This window comes from Dasypus novemcinctus, chromosome 4 (assembly GCF_030445035.2).
Source record: "Dasypus novemcinctus isolate mDasNov1 chromosome 4, mDasNov1.1.hap2, whole genome shotgun sequence".
Taxonomy (NCBI): Eukaryota; Metazoa; Chordata; class Mammalia; order Cingulata; family Dasypodidae; genus Dasypus; species Dasypus novemcinctus.
Window position 1 is genome coordinate 101072683 of NC_080676.1, and position 24173 is coordinate 101096855.

The window sequence follows — 24173 nt, forward strand, 5'->3', positions numbered from 1 at the left end:
AGATTATCAGGCAAACAGTTCATTTCTCTTTCTGCAGCCTCTGCTGTATCTGCCTTTCTGTGTGTTTACTTCCCAGGCTCCAGCTCAAAAAACTCCAACTAACTCTTCTGCCACGTAATTTTCTGTGAATCCCCACCGACCAAGGGGGTAGGGACTCAACATCTTACTGACCTGGCCAATTCAAAGCCTCAATCACTATATAATTAAGTAAAAGTGAAACCTCTGAATCCAATATAATCTAATATGTCTGGAGGGGCAGACCAGTTTACAAACATAATCTAATATCTATTTTTGGAATTCATAAGAATATCAAACTGCTACAAGGAGGCAGCACTCCCTAACTAACTCCATGAGGCCAACATCACCCTAATACCAAAGCCAGATGAAGATACCACAAGAAAAGAAAATTATAGACCAATATCCCTTATGAATATGATAAAAAAAGCTTCAACAAAATATTAGCAAACTAAGTCTACATTAAAAAAATTAGACACCATGATCAAATGGAATTTATGCCAGGTATGCAAGGTTGAGTCAATATAAGAATATCAAATAATGTCGTATACCACATTAACAGAACGAAGGAAAAAAGAACACATGATCATTTCAGTTGAAAAACAGGAAAGGCAATTAACAAAATCTAGCACCTCTCCTTATTAACAAATACACTTAGATAACTAGGAATAGAAGGAAATTTCCTCAACATGATAAGGGGAAAAATGAAAAATATACAACTAATATCATACTCAGTGATGAAAGGTTAAAAGTTTTCCCTCTAAGATCAGGAACAAGACAAGGATATGCCATTGTCACCACTGTTATTCACCACCACACTAGTCAGAGCAATTGGGCAAGAAAACGGTATCCAAACAGAAAGGAAAATGTAAAACTTTTCCTATTTGCAGATGGCATTACCCTACATAGGATAACATGATTACTCTATTGTGGAAAAATCCACAATAACACTACTACAGCTAATAAATGAATTCAGCAAAGGGTGCAAGCTCAACAAGCAAAAATGAATAGTGCTTCTATACACTAGAAATAAAGAATCTGAAGAGGAAATCAAGAAAAAATTCCATTTACAATAACAACTAAAAGCTTCAATGATCAAGAAAAAATGTAACCAAGGCTATAAAGGACTTGTACATAGAAAACTATAAAACATGTTGAAAAAAATCTAAGACCTAAAGAAATGGAAGGACATTCGTGTTCATAGTTTGGAAGACTATTGTTAAGATGTCAATTCTACCCAAAGCAATTTACAGATTCAACACGATCCCAATCAAAACAGCCTACTTGGGTGGCAGACTTGGCCCAATGGTTAGGGCGTCCATCTACCATATGGGAGGTCCACAGTTCAAATTCTGGGCCTCCTTGACCCGCGTGGAGCTGTTCTATGCACAGTGCTGATGCACGCAAGGAGTGCCCTGCCACACAGGGGTGTTCCCCGCATAGGGGAGCCCCACGCGCAAGGAGTGTACCCCGTAAAGAGAGCCGCCCAGTGTGAAAGAAAGTGCAGCCTGCCCGGAATAGTGCAGCGCACATGGAGAGCTGACACAATAAGATGATGCAACAAAAAGAAACACAGATTCCCGTGCCGCTGACAACAACAGAAGCGGACAAAGAAGATGCAGCAAAAAGACAGAGAGAACAAACAACCGGGGTGGGGGGGAAGGGGAGAAAAAAAGAAAGAAATCTTAAAAAAAAACAAACAACAGCCTACTTTGCAAAAATAGGAAAGCCAATGATCAAATTTATATCAAATAGTCAAAGCCACGTTGAAAATGAAGAATTAAATTAGATGACACACTTCCTGATTTTAAAACTAATTACTAAGAGTAATCAAAACAGCATGGTATTGGCACAAGTACAGACATACAAGCCAATGGAATCAAACTGAGTTCAGAAGTAAACCCTCACATCTATGGCCAAATGATTTTTTTTAAAAGATTTTTATTTATTTTTTTCCCTCCCCCACCTCTACCCTGCTGTTTTTGCTGTCTGTGTCCATTCGCTGTGTGATCTTCTGTATCTATTTCTCTTTTTTGTCTTCTCATCTTTCTCCTCTCGGATTCAGAGGGATTTGATCCTGAGGACCTCTGATGTAGAGAGAAGTTCCCTGTCAATTGCACCACCTTAGTTCCTGGTCTCTGCTGCACTTCACTTTGACTCTTCCTTTCATCTTTTGTTAGGTCATCATCTTGCTGCATGACTTGCTTGTGCAGGCACTGCCTCACTGCGTGGGCACTGGCTCTCCACATGGGCACTCACGTGGGCACTTGGCTTACCACACAGGCACTTGCACGGGCACTTGGCTCACTGCATGGGCACTGGCTCACCGTGCAGGCGTGCTTTCTCTTCTTCTTTTTCACCAGGACGTTCCAAGGATCGAACCTGGGTCCTCCCATATGATAAGGCGGAGGTCTTATCACTTGAGCCACATCTGCTTCCTGGGCCAATTGATTTTTGACAAAGCTGCCAAGCCCACTCAATGGGGCTCTTCAACAAATGGTTCTGGGATATCCATTATTTAAAAGAACGAAGGCAAACCGCTACCTCATACCACACACAAAATGCAACTCAAAATGGATCAGAGAACTAAATTAAGAACCAAAGCCATAAAACTTCTAGAAAAAAACATAGGGAGGCATCTTCAAGACCTTGTGTTTGGCAATAGTAGACTTTACCTTAAAACAATGAGCAACAAAGAAAATAATACATATAATACATATATGGAATGTCATCAAAATTAAACTTCATGAAGGTAAAAAGACAACCTAAAGAATGGAAGAAAACACCGGGAAACCACATATCTGATAAAGGTTTAGTATCCAGATTATATAAAGATTCTACAAATCAACAGCAAAAACACAAACATCCCAATTAAAAAATGGGCAACAGACTTAAATGGAGAGTTTGCAAACAAGATACATAAATGAATAAAAAGTATATAAGATGTTCAACATCATTAGCCATCAGGGAAATGCAAATCAAAACCATAATGAGGAAGCAGATGTGACTCAAGCAATTGGGCTCCTGTCTACCATATAGGAGGTCCAGGGTTCGATGCCCAGGGCCTCCTGGTGAAGGCAAATTGGCCTGTGTGTGAGTTGGCCCACACAGAGTGCTGGCCTGTGTGGTGTATGTGCAGGAGTGTTGCCCTGCACTGAAGTGCTACCCAGTGCAGGAGTGCTGGCCCACGCAGAGAGCTGGGGCAGCAAGATGATGCAATAAAAAGAGACACAGAGGAGAAATAATAAAGAGACGCAGCAGACTAGGGAGCTGAGATGGCGCAAGAGAATGATCACCTCTCTCCCACTCCAGAAGGTCCCAGCATCAGTTCCTGGAACCACCTAGTAAGTATATAAGAATATAAGCTGACACAGAAGAACACATAGTGAATGGACAGAGAGAGCAGACAATGGATGGAGGGGGTAGAAATAAATACATCTTTAAAAAATATGTATACCTATAATGAGAAACCATCCATTCAATATTCACTAAAATAGCTATTAAAAAAACAAGTAGGTATTGGAGAGGATATGAAGAACTAGCAACAGTTGTGCATTGCTGCTGGGAATGTAAAATGGTACAGTCAGATGGAAAAAGTTTGTTGGTTCCTCAAAAAGTTAAGTATTGGGGAAGTGGACTTGGCCCAATGAATAGGGCATCCGCCTACCACATAGGAGGTCCACAGTTCAAACCCCAGGCCTCGTTGACCCGTGTGGAGCTGGCCCATAAGCAGTGCTGATGTGTGCAAGGAGTGATGTGCCACGCAGGGGTGTCCCCGTGTAGGGGAGCCCCACGTGCAAGGAGTACACCCCGTAAGGAGAGCTGCCCAGCACAAAAGAAAAGTTTAGCCTGCCCAGGAATGGCACCACACACACAGAGAGCTGACACAAGATGTCGCAACAAAAAGAAACACAGATTCCTGTGCCACTCACAACAACAGAAGTGGACAAAGAAGACGCAGCAAATAGACACAGAGAACAGACAACTGGGGTGCGGGGGGAGGAAGGAAAAAAAAAATCAACTGCAGATGACTGGCAGTTGAAACCTAAAGTATGGTACTTGAATGAGCAGCTGGAATGCCAGCAGCCCAGGGCATTTGAACATTTGAAACATACAGAAGTAGAAGGAGTAGTAGAATGAATGTCCATGCACCCCTAACAGAGCTCTAACAATTGTCACCAGCTCTTAAGAGCTTGCTAATACTGACTGACCTAAGTTTTAGGGACTCTAGAATTAGCTAAAGAAATGAAGTCAATCTATATATTTAACACTGTCACTTACGTGACGTTCAAACTGTTGGTCAGGCAACTTCAGCAAGAATCAAAACCTAATTTGATGGAAAGGGTGAAGAGGAGGTGAATTTTTAGAGATGGTTTCACTGCTCAGTTATGTATATTTTGAGAGCCACGGATGTGCTTCACACCAGCGAGTTGCTCAACAAGTAAGAAAGAAAACCAGACACTATGCAGAGGAAGAAACATCATTAATTCATTACTGGAAATACCTAGAATAGGGGTCTCAAACTCAATGCCTGCAGAGGCCAATCAAGAACAGAAGTACATTAAAAATGCAAAGGGGGAAACGGACTTTGGCCCAGTGGTTAGGGCGTCCGTCTACCATATGGGAGGTCCGCGGTTCAAACCCCGGGCCTCCTTGACCCGTGTGGAGCTGGCCATGCGCAGTGCTGATGCGCGCAAGGAGTGCAGTGCCACGCAAGGGTGTCCCCGTGTGGGGGAGCCCCACGCTCAAGGAGTGCGCCCGTGAGGAAAGCCGCCCAGCGTGAAAAGAAAGTGCAGCCTGCCCAGGAATGGCGCCGCCCACACTTCCCGTGCCGCTGACGACAACAGAAGCGGACAAAGAAACAAGACGCAGCAAATAGACACCAAGAACAGACAACCAGGAGAGGGGGAGAAATTAAATAAATAAATAAATCTTTAAAAAACAAAAATAAAATAAAATAAAAATGCAAAGGGAGAGGATGGCCTCAAAGACCGTGTGGATAATCTGGAACATGTACTTGAGCAAGTCTGACCAAAGGGCCAACTGTTTCTCATTTCCAGCCAGTTGTTCCCTTGAAGGAAGGCAGGTCCAGTGTTCTGATTTTTTAAGACAAGTCAGAAATATTAAATTTCATATACAGTGTCCAATGTTTAAATTGTTGGCCATTAATTTAAAAACACTTTGTGACCTACAGAGACAGAAAATAGATTAGTGGTTATCTAGGGCTGGGGGAGTGCGAAGTATTGGGGAGCAACTTCTAATGAATGGGGTTTCTTTTTGGGGCAGTGGAAAGGTTCTAAAATTAGATTGTAGTAATGATTGCACAACTATGTGAATTTCCTAAAAACCATTGAATTGTACACTTTAAATGAGTAAATTGTATGGTATGTGAACCAACCATATCTCAATAAAGTTGTTTTTTGAAAAATTAAAAAAAACAACAACAACAAAAAAACAAAGGAGATACTCCAAATAGACGAAAATTCTAGCTTTAAAACTAGTCATAGTTTGAAACAAAGAATGGTTTCTACTCAGGGCAACACTTATTGTAGGAAAAAGAAAAGTAACCTTCTTTTCAGGGCACAGACTTCTCATATGCCCTTCACCCTACACCAGCCCCACCACTACCTAGCTCCTGGTTGCCATTCTTCACTGCCTCTCACCTATTCAGCAACTAGATAAAACAGCAGGGAGCAGGAAAAGGAAATCCCTGTCTGTATCCTACCACTCATCCCCCAAATAGAAAACCTTTGCAATGACTACTTCTACCAGTCTCTAGTATGAGAGTACAAAAAAGCCAAGGAAGAATGGATGTGTTGTGACCATGAATGCATGTGTATATATGCTGAGAGGAGGAAATAAAACAAGGCATAGTGAAGAGAATAAAGTCATTTCAACTCTTACTATTCCCTCTAACTCTACCCCCTCATTCACATCCTAGTTCCTTACCAGCCCTAAAGTTTCATTTCACTGATCTTGTGCCAGGGTCCAGAAGAACCCACCCTGCAGAAGACCCAGATCCAAGCCACAGAAATCATCAATGATCAAGAGATAATAGAGTTCCTACTTCTGCTGATTGACACGTTTGAGAAGGGGAGAGCTAATCAGCATGTCTGCCACAAGTTCCAAACTGGAACTCTGTACACATTATCCCACAAAGTTGTTATAAAATATAGTGGAGGTCTAAGGTATTATTAATACCTTAGACGTATATGGTATACAAGCTTTGGGGGAAGATCTAAGACCCTAAGCAGCATCTGTAACATGGTTCCTATGCAAAAATGTGCTCTAATCCTGAAACAACTGATAAGAAAATAATTTTTATGTCTCAGTGGGTGGATACCCACACAATAACTTATGGAAAACTGAATTCTCATCCTAGGGAGCCCTGCTACAATCTCTGATAGACTGGCAAGAATCTCTAAAGAGGGAGCAGATATGGCTCAAGCAGTTGAGTGCCCACCTCCAACATGAGAGGTCTTGGGTTCAGTTCCGGGTGCCTCCTAAAGAAAAAAAGCAGATAATAAGCAAAAACAAACGAGCAGTAAAAGCAAAAACAAATGAGCAAAACAATGAGCAAACAATGAGTAAATAATGAGCAAACAGACAAGGGAGCCAGTACAGGGAAGTCAATGTGGCTCAGTGGTTGAACACTGGCTTCCTACATACGAGAATCCAGGATCAATCCCTGGTCCCAGCACTTCAGAAGAAAAAAAGAATCTCTAGAGAGAAAAATAGCTAAAGGACAGGCAGAAATGGTCTTGAAAAAAAATTTCTAATGTTTAGGACACCAGAGGAAGGCAGGATATCACCCAGAGGAGAGAGGGGCAAAGGAAAAGAATTACAATAGCAAAACTATGAATTAAAAGTCTCCACTACAAATGCCAGCACCCTCCCCCATACTATAGACACTTTTGAATTCTCAGGCCTCAGAGCTAATGGTTATAGACAAAGGGAGCCCCAGGGGGGAGAAAGAGGGACATGGCCTAATGCTGATTCAGCATTTGTCCCAGAGATGTGGTCTGCTGAGTCCCATGAGCCCTTCCAAACCATGCCATTGTTTGTCTTGGGAGCCAGCAAGGGACTGAAGAGATCTGACCCTCTCAATCACCCTCTCTACCTAACAGACCGGCTTGTTGAGGAAACAGAGGGGAGTGGGATTACTTTCTACCCAGGAAAAGGGAGGAGACTGCCAGCAAAGGTTGGAGAACTGACTCTGAGAAAGTTTGAATTATAAGGCCCTGAGCCTCCAGGCAGGAAACTGTTACATCGATCCAGTCCTTGTTGCAGCACTGATCAGGTATTGAATTTAGAGGGCTGCCAAAGAGCACCATCTGCTGGCAGACCAAAGAAGTGCACATGAGGAAATTATAAATAGAGGCTTTTCTGGCTTTTACAGCCTCTGTCCCCAAGTCCCTGGGAAGCGGGTCTGCAACACATTACTAGGTCCAGGGCCCAGATTTAACCAACGAAAGGGACAATCCTAAAGAACAGAACAGATGGAACCAGGAATCAAAGACAGCAGTGACAGCCTCCTTCCACTAACCCCTAGAAATTGAGCATCTGAGTAAATTTACCACCCTAATAGATGCGTAGACAGGAGCAAAAAAATCAAAAGCCATACTAAGAAAATGGAAGAAAGGGTCCAAGAAAAGGAATACAGCAAAGCCCCAGAAGACATAAGATTTGGGACAACTAATTGAGATGCACATCAATTTCCAAAATCAAATTAATGAGTTGAAAGACAATATGGCTAAAGAGATAAAGGACATCCAGAAGACACTGAATGAGCACAAAGAAGAATCTGAAAACCCAAAACGGTAAGAAGACAGACTGAAATATGATATGATATATGAAAACCAAAGAATAAAATGGTGGAAGTAAATAATGTATTTACAGTATTATCACTGAATGCAAATGGAATAAACTCCCCACTGAAAAGGTAGAGGCTCAGGGAGAGGATGCAGCTCAGTGACTGAGCACCTGCTTCCCATGTACAAGGTCCTGGTTCAATTCCTGGTACCTCCTTAAAAAAAAAAAAGACATAGGCTGATAGAATAGATTTGAAAAAATAAGCCATCTGTATGATGGTTACAAGAGACTCATCTTAGACCTAGGGATACAAACTGGTTGAAAGTGAAAGGTTAGAAAAAGATTCTCCATGCAAATAGTAACCAAGAAAGAGCATAGATAGCTAAACTAATTTCAGACAAATCAGACATTAAATACAAAAAAGTTATAAGATACAAAAGGTCATTATATATTAATAAAAGGGGCAATCCATCATGAGGATCTAAGAGTCATCAATATCTATGCACCTAACCAGGCTACACAAAAATACATGAACTAAACTCTGGCAAAAGTGAAGGTAGAAAAGACATCTCTACAATAATAGTTAGAGATTTCAGCACACTACTCACATTAGATAGAACTAGACAGAAGATCAACAAGGAAACAGACAACTTGAACATATGATAAGTGACCTAGACCTAACAGTCACATACAGAAAGCTGCAGCCAAGTTCAGCAGACTATACATTCTTCTCAAGTGCCCATGGATCTTTCTCCAGGATACACCAAATATTAGGGCACAATGCGGCTCTCAATAAATATAAAAAGACTGAAATTATAGAAAGCACCTTCTCAGATCATAATAGAATAAAACCAGAAGTCATTTAATAGACAGGAAAGAGGTAAGTTTTCAAAGTGTAGAGGCTAAACAACACACACTCCTAAATAATCAGTTGGTCAAAGAAGAAATTGCAAGGGAAATCAGTAAATAATTTGAGACATGAAAACGAGAACAAAACATATAAAAATTTAAGGGATACAGCAAAGGCAGTCTTGAGAGGGGAATTTGTAGCCCTATAATTTCCTATATTAAAGAAAAGAAGCGCTAAACTCCAAGACCTAACTGAACAACTGGAGAAACTAGAAAACAAACAGCAAACCATGGTCAAAGCAAAGAGAAGGGAAGAATAATAAAGATTAAAGCAGAAATAAATGAAATTCAGAACAAAAAGACAAGACAGAAAAAAGCAAACACAAGGGAAGAATAATAAAGATTAAAACAGAAATAAATGAAATTCAGAACAAAAAGACAAGACAGAAAATCAACAAAACCAAAAGTGGTATTTTGACAAGAGCAATAAAATTGACAAGCCCTTAGCTAGATTAACATAGAAAAAAAGAGGGAAGATGAAAATAAATACAATCAGTACTGAAAGGGAGGAAGTTACAATTGAACCCCACAGAAATAAAAAGGATCATGAGGATATTAGGAGAAGCTGTATGATAACTAGACAACCTAGATAAAATGGACAAATTCCCAGAAATGCACAAATAACCTACACTGATGCTACAAGAAATACAAGAGCTTAACAAACCAATCACACTTAAAGAGACTGAATTAGGGAAACAGATGTGGCTCAACCAATTGAGCTCCCATCTACCATATAGGAGGTCCACAGTTCAATGCCCAGGGTCTCCTAGTAAGGGCAAGCTGACCCACGCGGCGAGCGGGCCCACGCACAGTGCTGGCCCCATGCAGGAATGCTGCCCCACGCAGGAATGTCATCCTGCATAGGAATGCTGTCCAGTGCAGTAAAGCCGCCCTGCACAGGAATGCTGGCCGACATGGAGAGCTGGCGCAGAAAGATGACACAAAAAGAGACACAGAGGAGAGAAAGCAAGAAGATGTAGCAGAACAAGAAGTTGAGCTGGCGCACTCCAAAAGGTCCCAGGATCGGTTCCCAAAGCCACCTAATGAGAATACAAGCAGACACAGAAGAACATACAGAGAGCAGACAATGGGGAGATTGGGGCAGGGGGGAAGTATTAAAAAAAAAAAAAAAAAAGAGATTGAATCAGTCATCAAACATCTCCCAACAAAGAAAAGTCCAGGACCAGATGACTTCACAGGTGAATTCTACCAAGCATTTAGAAAAGAAAACCAATCTTGTTTAAGCATTTGAAAAAAGTGAAGAGGGAAAATAACCTAATACATTTTACAAAGCCAACATCACCTTAATACCAAAGCCAGTTAAAGACATCACAAGAAAAAAAACTACAGATCAATCTCTCCAATGAACAAAGATGGAAAAATTCTCAACAAAATTATTTGCAAATAGAATTCAACAGCATATCAAAAGACTTACAAATCATGAATAAGTGGATTTAATCCTGGAATGCAATGCTTGTTCACCATAAGAAAATTAATCAAAGTAATATACCACATTAAAAAACTGAAGGAAAAAAACACATGATTATCTCAATTGATATAGAAAAGACATTTGACAAAACTTAGCACCTTTCTTGATAAAAACCCTTCAAAAGATATGAATAGAAGGAAAATTCCTCAATATGATAAAAGCATATATGAAAAACCCACAGCCAATATCCTACTCAATGAGAAAAGTCTAAAGCATTCCCTCTAAGATCGGGAACAAGAAAAGGATGTCGGTTGTCGCCACTGTTATTCAACATAGTACTAGAAGTTCTAGCTAGAGTAATTAGACAAGAAAGAAAAAAAAGGCACCAAAACAGTAAAAATTTGCAGATGACATGATCCTATATTTTTAAAATTCGGAAACATCTACAACAAAGCTACCTGAGTTAATAAATGAGTACAGCAAAGTGGCAGGATACAAGATCAACACACAAAACTCAGTAATGTTTCTTGACACTAGTATTGAATAACCTGAATTGGAAATCAGGGGAAAAAGTCCATTTACAACAGAAAAAAAAAAGACTCAAATACCTAAGAATCAATTTAACCAAAGAAGTACAGCATCTATATGCAGAAAACTACAAAACAATGCAAAAGGAAAACAATAAAGAACCTAAACAAATTGTGGCAGTTTTGTATTGTTTATGAATTCCAGAAGTAGATATTGGAATTTATATATAAACTCATCTGTTCCTCTGAGCATATTAGATTGTATTAGATTCAGAGGTTTGACTTTTACTTTCTTAAATCAAGATTAGGGGTTTTATTTGACCACATTATTAGGGCAATTCAGTTAGAGTCCCCACCCACACCCCCTCCCACTTCTGTGGGCTATATAAACAGATGCTCAATCAAAGACAGGCAAGTAAATGCACAGAGAAGGAGGACACAGTTTAGTTTTGGACCTAGAAGCCCCGGAGGGAGAGCCGAGCAGTTTGTCTGATAGCTTGCAGTTAAAGAGACCAGAGCATTGAACAGCTGAGAAAACCTGGAAAGAAACAAGCCCCAGGGAGAAAGACAAGTCTTATGCTAGCCTACAGCTGAGATTAGAAGAAGCCAGGACCAACAGAACCTTAGGAGGAAGATAAAGGCTGAAACTTCACAGGGACCAGCAGCCATCTGCTCCAACACATGACAACAGACTATGGTGAGGGAAGTCACTCACACTTCTTTTTTTAAGTTTTACTTATTTCTCCCCCCTCATTGTTTTGCACTCACTGTCTGCTTTCTGTGTCCATTCACTGTGTGCTCTCCTATGTCTGCTTGTCTTCTCTTTAGGCGGCAACAGGAACAATCCTGGGACCTTCTGCAGTGGGAGAGAGGTGCTCAATTTCTGGTGTCACCTCAGCTCCCTGGTCTGCTGTGTCTTTTATTGTCTCTCCTATGTGTCTCTTTAATTGCGTCATCTTGCTGTGCCAGCTCTCCACATGCGTCAGCACTCTGCACAGGCCAGTACAATTGCGTGGGCCAGCACACCGCACAGACCAGTTCGCCTTCACCAAAAAGCCCTGGGAATCGAACCCTGGACCTCCTATATAGTAGATGGGAGCCCGATCGATTGAGCCACATCCGTTTCCAGTAACTTACTCTTCATGGCCTTGTGCCTGTAAGCTTTTACTCCAAATAAATACTCTTTATAAAACTCAACAGATTTTGGCATTTTGCATCAGTACCCCTTTTGCTGAGAAATACACAAATGGAAAAACATTCTGTGTTCGTGGATTAAAAGACTAAATACAATGAAGATGTCAATCCTACCCAAACTGAGTTATAGATTCAATGCAATACACATCAAAATTCCAACAAAAGTAGTTTTATTACTTTACAGAAATAGAAAATGCCATTACCAAATTTATTTGGAAGGGAAAGTGAACACAAAAAGCCAAAAGCATTCTAAAAAGATAAAACAATATAGGAGGAATTTCACTGCCTGACCTTGAAACACATTGCAAAACTACAGTGACAAAACAGCATGGTCCTGGCATAAAGACAGACATATCAATCAGTGGAAAAGAACTGAGAGACCAGAAATAAACCCTCACCTCTACGAACAACTGATTTTTGAAAAACCTACCAAGTCCATGTTTAGGAAACATTCACTTCAACAAATGATACTGGGAGAACTGGATATCCATAACCCAAAGAATAAAGGAGGACCCCTATCTCAATCCCTATACAAGAATCAATCCAAAATGGACCAAAGACCTTAATATAAAACCCAGGACCATAAAACTAATACAAGAAAATGTAGGAAAACATCTTAAACACCTTGTGGTAGGTGGCAGTTTCTTGGACCTTACACCAAAAGCACGAGCATCACAACAAAAACTAGATAAATGGGATCTCCTCAAAATTAAACACTTTTGCACCTCACAGGACTTTGTCAAAAGAATGAAAAGGCAGTCAAATCAATGGGAGAAAATACTTGGATATTACATGTCTGGTCAGAGTTTAATATCTATGATATATAAAGACAAGTTACAACTCAACAATAAAAAGACAGACAACCCAATTGAAAAATGGGCAAAAGACTTGAACAGACATTTTTCCAAAGAAGAAATACAAACACATGGAAAAAAAACATGAATAAAATTTCAACATCACTAGCAATTAGGGAAATGCAAATCAAAATTACAATGAGGGAAGCGGACATGGTTCAACTGATAGAGCATCCACCTACCATATGGAAGGTCCAGGGTTCAATACCCAGGGCCTCCTGACCCATGTGGTAAGCTGGCCCACACGCAGTGCTGCTGCGCAAAAGAGTGCCAAGCCACGCTGGGGCACCCCCGCTTAGGGGTGTCCCACGCACAAGGAGTGCGCCCCATAAGGAGAGCCGCCCCATGTGAAAAAAGTGCATCCCACCCAGGAGTGGGGCTACACACATGGAGAGCTGACGCAGCAAAATGACACAACAAAAAAGAGATGCAGTTTCCCAATGCCGATGGATAATGCAAGCGGACGCAGAAGAACACACAGCAAATGGACACAGAAAGCAGACAACAAGGAGGAAGGGGAGAGAAATAAAACAAATCTTAAAAAAAAAAAAAAGGATGCTATACAGTGAAAGCTAACAAATGTTAAAAAACAAACAAACAAACAACAACTTAGAGTACAGGGACAATGCCAAGCAAAGGAGGACAGACCAATACACCAGGCCCCTGATATTGATGCTTGTACTTATGAACCTTGTTCTTAAGAAATGGAAATTTAGCCTAGTAATATATACTGCCTAATAGTTTCCTGAAAGTCTCCTTATTGCTCAAATGTGACCTCTCTCTAAGCCCAGCTCAGCATATAAACTTACTACCTTCCCTTACTACATTCCCCAAATGAGCCTCCCTGTACTGAGGATGCCCAAGAACCAACTAGCAATGTATCTGGAAAAAGACCTAGACCAAAAGGTAGAAATATTAAGTGCAAATGAGTTTTTATGGCTAAGAGATTTCAAAGTGAGTTGGGAGGTCATTCCAGAAGTTATTATGCACATTTCAGGCAGATATCACTAACTGCCACTAACTAAAAACAATGCCTCAAGCAGGAGTGGTCCTGAGGGCTCTAGAAATATCTAGACACTATAGGCAGGGCAGACAACCCCAGGAAATCAGCACCTTGTCAGTGGGTCTTACCTTGTGTTGCAGTTTTATATTATTTATGAATTCCAAAAATAGATATTGGATTATGTTTGTAAACTTGTCTGTACCTGGGTGTTATTAAATTATGATTGGGGGAAACGGACTTTGGCCCAGTGGTTAGGGCGTCCGTCTACCATATGGGAGGTCCGCGGTTCAAACCCTGGGCCTCCTTGACCCGTGTGGAGCTGGCCATGCGCAGTGCTGATGCGCGCAAGGAGTGCCGTGCCATGCAAGGGTGTCCCCCGCGTGGGGGACGCCCCACGCGCAAGGAGTGCGCCCGTGAGGAAAGCCGCCCAGCGTGAAAAGAAAGTGCAGCCTGCCCAGGAATGGCGCCGCCCACACTTCCTGTGCCGCTGACGACAACAGAAGCGGACAAAGAAACAAAAGCAGACAAAGAAAGAAGACGCAGCAAATAGACACCAAGAACAGACAACCAGGGGAGGGGGGGAAATTAAATAAATAAATAAATCTTTAAAAAAAAAAAATGATTAGGGCTTTGACTGGGCCACGTCAGTAGGGGACTCACAGAGAAAACTACATAGCAGAGAAGAGAGTTGGGGTTTTTAGCTGGAGCCCAGGAAGAAAGCACACAGAAGAGCAGAGCAGCTAAACCCAGAGAGAATCGAGCCCCAGAGAAAGAGACAGAGCCAGATGCCTAACAGTCTACAGGTGGCCTTGTGGAGAGAACAGAGCAGCTAAGCCCAGAGAGAACAAAGTCCCAGGAAGAGAGGAACCCAGGAAACCTGAACTCTCAGCAGATGTTGACAGCCATCTTGCTCCAACACATGGCAACAGACTTTAGTGAAGAAGTAAATTATGATTTATGGCCTGGTAACTGTAAGCTTCTACCCCAAATAAATACCCTTTATAAAAGTCAACAGATTTCTAGTATTTTGCATCAGCACCCCTTTGGCTGACTAATACACCTTGGAAAATATGATAACCTACATCCCCAAGGTAATAGAGTTAGGTTTATTCATAAAATAATTTTCCTACTCATAGTTCTTCTGCCCCTTTTATTTGAACACATAATTTGCACTATACCCATTATATTTATGTCCCATAGACTTAAATCTTTCAGCAGTTGAGCCCTTGAATCTCAGCAGAGTTACAGCCAACACCTTCTCTCAAGTTCATCACTCACTCAGGACAACTAACAAAAGGATGATGATGGACGATGCCCATCCCCAAAAAACAGAGTATCTACAACAGTAAGCAAGAAAGTTCCTTCCATCTGCCCCATGGGATCTAAGGCCCCTCTCACTCGGAAGCAGAGTGGTCATCAACATCTCAAAATCTTCAAGATTCAGAAAATAGTAAAAGTAAGGGGAGACTGTAACTATGGACTAAAGTAAACTTATTATTCTACAGTAGCAGAAGAACTTGTAGCATTGATATAGACAGAGTTTCTGAGGGGAGGGAGAGGAAAGAACAGGTGTGACATGGGGCATTTCTGGGACACTGAAATTGTTCTGCATGATACTGAAATGCCAGATACAAGTCATTATACATTTTGTTCAAACCTATAAGGAAGCAGATTTGGCTCAATGGATAGAGCATCTGCCTACCACATGGGAGGTCCAAAGTTCAAACCCAGGGCCTCCTGACCTGTGTGGTGAAGCTGGCCGACACGCAGTGCTGATGCGCGCAAGGAATGCCAAGCCATACAGGGGTGTCCCCTGTGTAGGGGAGCCCCATGTGCAAGGAGTGTGCCCCGTAAGGAGAGCTGCCATGTGAAAAAAGTGCAGCCTGCCCAGGAGTGGGGCCTCACACACGGAGAGCTGACGCAGCAAGATGACACAACAAAGAGAGACACAGATTCCCAGTGCCGCTGACAAGAATGCAAGCGGACACAGAAGAACACACAGCAAATGGACAAAGAAAGCAGACAACTGGGGGTGGGGGGCAAGAAATAAATTTTAAAAACCTATAAAATTGTTGGTGCAAAGTGTAAACTATAATGTAAACTATAGACCAGTTAGTAACAATGTTTCAATATGTTCTTCAGTTGTAAGAAATATGCACACTAATGAGTTATTAATGGGGGAAGTCCGTGAGGGCAGGGAGTAGGGTATACGGGAATCCTCTATATTTTCAACATAACATTTATGTAATCTACTGTTTCTTGAAAAACAAAGTATTATTTTAATTTAAAAAAAAACTTTTAGAAACTAAACTGTTGTATGCTGGACACTAAGTTACACTCACTAGCCCCTAACCTCTGCAATGATATTTATTTCTTTCCTTTTTTGGAAAGAACAGAAAATCCTAAAATAGCAACACATAGTCTCCTGCATGTTGCCATCTTCATTTCAAAGTGCACATTTTAAGAAATATTCAGCTTATAATTTGTAACAGCTAGAAATGGTGCTTTCAGTAACTTTACTAATAAATGTGATATCAAAGACGTCAGGTTCACCTTTCCTTCTGCGAAATCATGTATCCATCTAGGACTCTGAGGTTTAAACACCAGCTGACAATGTATGGCCGATAGTCAAACCCTGGAATGGAAGGTGTTGCCATCACACAAGGATTGTTCATAATTGACAACTGTTCCAATTCAGTTAAGGATGCCAAAAAAGAGATCTGGAACAAAGGATATCTTTGTTGAACAAAAAGACTATTCAGTGTCAATTACAGAGCTTCTGCTCATGATATGACTCTGGCAGCATTTGAAACTTTAACAATTTCCCTCTTGTTCTAGAAAGCTATAAGCAACACCCTTCTATTATCCACTGACTTCAAATTTCCAACAATATGGTCATCTGTCCTTGTTGCACAAGTACCTTAGACTGTATCAACACTTAATGCCAGCAGAGAGAACCCTACTTTAAAAGTATAATACGAGCAAGGTACATTATGCCTTACTAACTCTCTACCAATCACTATCCAATGCAATGATAATTGTAGCACAAGAAATGAAATTAAGAAAAAGTAGGAAGAAACATAATGGTGTCTATAGATAAATGTTTTATCCTGATGGCACTTTCTTACAAGATCGCCACGGCCTAAAAATGTGCTCACAATTTTCTCCTGTGTCTCTTCTAGACTTTCCAGCTTCCTTGATCCTATAAAATACCTTCAAATTTTACCTCATTTAAGTCTCGGATTTCATTTTCTGCCAAGGAAAGTATAGCAAGACTCCTGGGTAGATAAGCAGGTGCCATTCTAAGAGAGGTGATGATGTTTCCATGTAAAAGCAGGGTCTTGAAAGTAAAAACAGGATGAATTACAAATGAAGATTAAAAATAAACTGGTCTATCTTGACAATACCAGAATAGTGTATACAATAAAAAATGGGATCCATTTTGTTATACTTCTCATAGCATAAAAAACAAAAACTGTTAAAAGCTAGAAGAGTCCTAGGTGATCTTCTAGTCTAACTTCCTCTTTTCACAGCAGTATCCTACACCCATTAAAGTTTAAGACTTGCCCAAGAACACATGCTTGGTATGATAACTAGTATGTGGTGAGATTTTCATTTTTATATTGAAAATATATTTTAAAAGATTAAAAAAAAAAGAAAAAAATTTTTAACTAAGAGAAGTACATTATTACACTGAGCAATTTTCAACACGCTTGTTTTCCTTAAAAAATCAAAAGGTAAGAAAAATGAAAGAAAAAATTTATTACAACAATCCTATATAAAGTAGGTTTTCTGAGAGAGAGAGATAACCCATAGCCCATAATCTGCATATTCTCTTGTTAATTAAAAGCTCAAGGAAGGTAGATGAAGCACAGTGCTAAAAACGATTTCTGCTAAGGAAATGGGGAAAATTGAGCTAATATATTACTCCCACAGTTTAAGGACACCATCTAATGTTAATAATATTGTATGATGTAAATAAGGAAAAAGTTCTACAATTGCTACTTACTTCATTGCATGATATATTCACCTCCTTAAATAGGGTTAAATGCTGTTTTTTTAATTAAAATGAAATTAATTTTGATACCTACTAAACCAGCAATCCCAAGTGTCAAACAGACTCAAGTTCAGATATGATTACTCTCAACTTGTTATATATTGTATAATTACAGTTACTAGCATTGACTGGCTGGTGTGAAGGAATTCCATCATATTTGAAGGATAGTAAATATGGACTAGCCTTAATTACAATGACACAATGATCAATTTTACAAAAAATAAGTCAATTCTAGAAACTAACAACCAAAAGTTTCATACTTAGTTTCTGGTACTCAAAAAGAATTTTTATCAGAATGAACACAATCTGTTCTTCATATAAAGCAGACTGATTTTAATCTAATCAGATCACTTCTCTTGGTATTTTGGTATGAAATTTCAAAAACAATATGGTCAGAAAATACACTTACCTTCAGGGAGACTAATTTAGATAGATCACCTATCTGTGGTATGTTATTATCTGATAAATCAAGATGCTGTAGAGCTGTGCAGCTATTGATTTGTTCCATGGCCTAAAGCAAGAAAGGCATCACATGTTTTCATGCACACAAAATCAAAATATGAAATTCTTCCCTAGTTCCCTGCAACTGAAAGTCTCCTGCCTCTTCTCCTTACTGTAAACAGAAGAGCTGGGCTTAACAAAAACAACAGGGAAGCAGTGCTAACAGAATTTGGTAAACTGTCATACTATAATCTCTTGCCTTCATTATCCTTCTAAAAGCAGAGGCTACCAAGGGGTCCATACCATCCCAGATATTTAGTTTGAAGGAACTTTATCACAAACTTTGTCAGTGATAACAAATGACAGTTTACATACAGCACAGCGATTACTAGTTACAATTGAAGCCAGAATACCTCAATTTAAATCCTGGCTCTACAACTTCCTGGCTATGTAACACTGGGCAAGTTCCTTAACTTCTCTATACTTTGATTTTGTGATCTGTATTATGGGTTTAATAACTAAACCTACTTCATAGGCTGCCATGAGACTGAAAATGTTAATGCAGTTAAGGTGCTTAGAACATTATCTATCACAAATTAATTGCTCAATAAAAGTCAGCTATTAATATCATTTAATCTAGTCCCCTCACCAAGCATATACAAAAATAAGAGAGATATTAACTTACCCCAAATTATACAGCTACTAATGGGTGGAAATAGGACTAGACTCCAGGTCTCCTGACTTTTAAAACAATACGTTCTCCAGTATACCATTAAACATAATAAGATTGATTTAGCATAATATACTCTCCTTCCTAACTCACTATTCTATTTGTGCTACTTTTCTAAGTATAATATACTTTCTTTGTTCACATTTTTTTAATTTTAAAAAACAAGAAATATTATACTGCATTAAATATTTTAAATTGAGACTTTTTTTACTTTATGTTAACAGAAATTATCCCTGGTGAGTAGGAGTGTGTATTTGCACTCTTAAATCTACTTACTTCTATACTATTTAAAATTTGTTTTTTACAGTGAATACTTTATAATAAAAAAAATCTAACTATTAAAAAAAAGAAACAATTCACCTTGAGATTATTTCCTGCTAAATTCAGCCATTCCAAATGTACCAGTTCCTTTAGCCCCTCCACATAGCCAATGCTATTATGAGGCAAATTTAACACCTTAAGTTGGGTCAGTTTGGCCACACCCATCATCCGCACTAACCGATTATTAGCTACTGACAACTGCGGAAAGGAAACATTGCATTATTTTGGGGAATAAAATAATATATCTTACTTTCATATTAGGTTTGTTTAAATGGTCAAACATCCCCAAATACACATATATTGTTTAAATATCCTATAGTGTACATATTAGTTTTGTTGTTGTTGTTGTATGTAAGAAAAGGCAAATACAAATAAAGCTAAATGATCAGACTCCTTTAACTATTAAAGAGAAAGCATTTTTTTATGACAGCAGCAACTTGAGAACATAAACTCCACAAAAGTGAGCTCCTTATTCTGTCTTACTTAAGACCTAGAATAGTGCCAGATACTTAAGAGGAGTTCAATAAAGATTTGTTGAATGAATAAATAAATGAATGAACTTTTTACCCCATCATGAGATAAAAGGGTATCTTAACAAATATTCTGGCAAAAAATATTTTGCCAACATGAAATACATTTTTTCAGCAGTGCTTCTTTTTCTAATCCACTTTAAATGTGGGATATGTTTTCATCTTCAAGAGAAACTGCCATAAAAATTAAAGGCAACATTTACAGTTTTCTAAGCCTGCAGAGTTACTTTTTATCTGGTTAATTTATTGTTTTATTTTGTTTGCTAACAAATTTTTCCTATGTAACTATTCCCCCAAATAACAATACTTACCTGTATTAATCGTCTGCATTTTTCAAGATTTTCCAATTTAATAATCTGATTTTTATCCAGAATCAAAGTATGAATATCAGCTTCACATGGTAAGTTTGGAGCTAATTTCTGTAGCCCCTGCCCTGACCAATTGACTACTGATCCTTAAAAAGAAAAAAGAAATTGTTAGAAAACAAATAAAGCAAATATAATAATGGCACACACAGATATAATTACATTTATAAAATTTCTATACATTTAGAGTTAGAAAAAAACTAGAGCATAAAATATTTCAAGATTTTAAAACTAAAGTAATCTTGGGTTCTAAATGTCCACAGATTGAAATTACTTACTTTTCCTCAGAAATATCACATTATAACCAGATTTGTGATTTTCTGCTAAGTGTCTATAATGTAATACTTTGAATTTCTTCACATTTAAATATGACCTCTTCCATATTTTGTAAGGACAGCTTTTAAAAACAGAACAAAATTTTTATAATCATTAACCTGCTTACAACCTAAATTCCAATGTATCATAGTGTCTAAACTATTTTGAAAATCGAAGTAATTGATTCATCTATAAATTAATTCAGCCATAATTCCTCTATAAAATGGGGATAATATGGCTATTTCATTAGACTGATGCAGGGATTAAAAGAGAAGTCATATGAACAGCTCTTAGCCCCTTTCCTGGCACAGAGCACTCAATAAAGCACCAGTTACACAATTGTGATATCTTGGGCAAATTTTCTCTTGGGGGCTTAGTTTTATATTCTGTTAAATGTGGATGATAATATCTTCTTTACAATACTATTCTACAGAAAAAATAAGATAATGTATGAAAGCACTTAGAACATTGTCTGATGCATAAAAACTACTCCATATATGTTAACTGCTATTACTGTCAGTAGTTGCCTTGGTGAGCTGGAAAGGTGGAATTTAAAAGAACCAGATATCAGAGGGGGCAGAGCCAGAAAAACTGCCAATTTCAAATTTATACGCATATTATGAGTACTGTGGGAAAATAATTATGCTGGCATTGCTCCCTTAGAGAATTTCAAAGTTTTTCCATTGTCTAATGGTTCTTACCATTTGAGAGGTCATGGGCGCCTCTGGAATTTGATGAAAGCTGTGTACTGTTCCAGGAAAATGCACAGCCTTTGTTCATAATTTCAAGGAATTGGCAAGTCTCTTAGAACCATCGACAAGGATTTACACCCCCCGGATTATGAGCCTCAGGTCTAAACCGTGGATACAGGTCTCGATCCCCGATCCTGACCCGGACCCAAACGGCTGGAGCAGTAGCCAAAACAAAGACGCTCAGCTCACGCTCGCCGGCCTAAAGAGATACCGCCCGGCCCCAAAGGCACCCGTACACCGTAGCTCCGCTGGGCGGCAACCAAACCCGATCCCAGGACTCCGTCTGCGGAAAGAGGGTGGCGTAACGTGAACTGTGGGCTCTGGATCACCCCAAGATCACGGCTACCTGCCACTTCCAAGAAGGGCTCACGGTCAGTCCGGGGAGCAGTGCCTGAAGTAGAGTTTCCTGAACATTCTAAGGGAACCGAGGGGGGAAAAAGGGATGTGCACCGAAAGCAAGTGATACTGCAAATTTCACTAGGGCAACCGAAACGCAAAGTAACTGTCCAGGAAAGGGCATCGCAGCTTCAAGTCCACCGCCCAGCCAGACCCCGGAGCGCGGGAGCCTCGGTGTCGGTCGCGCGAAGTTCCCCGGGGCCTGTAGTCGCCCATTTGGCGCTCTCCACGACGCGGGAGAGCAGGACATCGCCAGGGAACTACAACTCCCAGAAGGAAGCGCGCCTCCGCGACGCCCACCGCTCCGCATCAAAGAAATGGTCCAGAATTGCACCCCTAAACCTTGGCTTCCCCTCTCCAGCAGACAACTATTTAACTCGGCTCCGTGAAGTAAAACTTGGGACTCAGGGGTGGATGTCGCCTTACCTTCTCCGGTAGGCAAAGCCACGTCAATACGCGCCACCGCCATACTTCCCGCTTGATAGTACCAGGCAACCGTCCTCCAGCGGCTCTGTGGAGATTGTAGTCGGGAAGAGGGAGCCGGAAACTACACTCCCAGGATGCACGGCACCCAGACGGCCCAATTGGCTGGCTACTCTTAATGAAGTGCAACCCGGGTTAGAAACTGAGCCGTTTCTAGCTCTGTGGCCAGGGGGTTAATTACCACATTTGACAAACGAGCAAACTGCATTATTAAATGATCGCTTCATGCATCCTCTAGGTATTTGCGAAATTTGAAACTTTCACCATCCGGGTGATTATGAAGATGTTTTTTAATACAGACAAAATTTGTGACTTCGTTGCTACAAGTCTTTGTGGGGGCTGCCCTTTTCTCGCCCCCCCCTCCCCAACAATATGAATTAGTTGAAAATTTTCAACTCCTATAGGGAATGACGTAAGTGATCTTGTGATAGTCAAATAGATACATTTATTTGAAGTTTTAGTTAGGTAAAAAGATTTAAAGCATGCTGCCATAGAAACTTTTATACAATACTGTCTCTTATTTTTTAATAAATAAGTATGAATTCAGAATTGTCCCAGGGAATATACAAAAGAATATGTGAAATATATTCTCCAGGGGGAGAGGATGTGGCTGAAGGAGCTGGGTGCCTGCCTCCCACGTGGTAGGTCCTGGGTTGGTTCCCAGTCCTCCTAAAGAAGACAAGCAAGACAGCAAGATAACTTAATGAGATGACTCAACAAATAGACACAACAAACAGAGAGTGGATGTAGCCGTCTAAAAAAAAGAGACAAGCAGACACAGAGAGCACACAACCAACAGAGACCAGACAGCAAGCGCAAACAAGGGGAAGAGAATAACTCTTTAAAAATATATGTATGTATGTATTATATTCTCCAAACTCAAGAATTACACTGCCTAGTTGAAGGAGAGTGGGCACGCCCTATAGATACAATTGTTATATGCTAAATTGTATAGTTACATCTACAAACAGTAAGATTTCTGGGAGTGAAGAAAGAATTGGAAACTATAATCTTCAAGAAGACTTGATGAAGGAAGTGAAGTTGACCAAGGGCTTAAAAGATGGGTAAACTCTGAACAGGTTCAGAAGTAGAAGGTGAAGAAACATGAACACAGGCTGCAGGTAAGGCAGGTGGTAATGGAACTGTGTTCATAGGAAGTGACTAGCCTAACAGGGCCACAAGAATTTACAAAGAGAGCTTCGGCTATCAACTATCAACTCTCCCATTCTCTCTTGCAATCTTTGTGAAACAGCAATCCCCAATGTCTCTGATTATTTCTGTTTGGAAAAATCCAGTAATTCACCCTTCTAGATTTCCAGTCACTTGATTCTAGGAGCATTCCTCCTTCCTATCTGTCTTCACTTTTTTTCAGCTCTGTTTCCAACTATTTTAGACTAAAAGCAAAATTTCTAGCTCTAAAGAGGAGTTAAGAGTAGGATTTTTTTCTCTTTCTAACCAAGAGATCTCACAACCGGAGAACACAAAATTAGTTTATATGTAAGCAAACAAACCTCATTACTGCCTCCTCACTAACCCTATGTTTTAGTTTCCTTGACTGCTCAAGCAAATACCATATAACGGTTCAGCTTAAACAATGAGAATTTATTAGCTCACGGTTTTGAGCTAAGAGAAGCCCAAACAAGTTCTCATCAAAGTGATGCTTTCTTCCCAAAAAGTGGCATTCTGGATCTGGCTGCCAGTGATCCTTGGTCCTGGGCTTCTCTGGCAATGCACATGGTGACCTCTCTTGGCCTTTTCTTAGGTTCCATTGGATTTCAGCTTTTTGCTTCCCATGGCTTTTTCTATTTTTCTGTGTGAAATTCATTCTGCTTATAAAGGTCTCCTGTAATAGAATTAAGACCAATCCTGACTTAGGTGGGCCTTAACTGAAGTAACCTCATCAGAAAGTTCTAATTACAGTGGTTCACATCGACAGGAATTGATTAAGTTTAAGTACATATTTTAGTGGGGTACATATCAAAACACCACACTCTGGCTCCCTGGAATAGGCGATAAGAATTGAGAAGAGGCTAACCCAAA

The 24173-nt window shown here is 39.9% G+C and overlaps 1 protein-coding gene across 4 annotated transcripts in view; it reads right to left on the reverse strand.

The window, feature by feature from the left end:
- Positions 1 to 22195, reverse strand: part of CEP97 (centrosomal protein 97) — a 47556-nt gene extending 25361 nt beyond the window's left edge. For 2 of the 4 annotated variants that reach the window (XM_004479234.4, XM_004479235.5), the window contains exons 1-6: positions 22077 to 22195; positions 20134 to 20276; positions 19332 to 19490; positions 18210 to 18311; positions 16970 to 17083; positions 16297 to 16463 (exon numbers count right to left, since the gene is read on the reverse strand). In XM_004479234.4, the coding sequence (XP_004479291.1) occupies positions 16297 to 16463; positions 16970 to 17083; positions 18210 to 18311; positions 19332 to 19490; positions 20134 to 20276; positions 22077 to 22119 (728 nt within the window). In that variant the 5' untranslated portion in view covers positions 22120 to 22195. Of the gene's footprint in view, positions 1 to 16296; positions 16464 to 16969; positions 17084 to 18209; positions 18312 to 19331; positions 19491 to 20133; positions 20277 to 21203; positions 21577 to 22076 lie in introns of those variants that run through there. The other 2 variants (XM_012519936.4, XM_071214856.1) reach the window with 2 other exon arrangements.
- Between the last annotated feature and the right edge of the window lie 1978 nt (positions 22196 to 24173).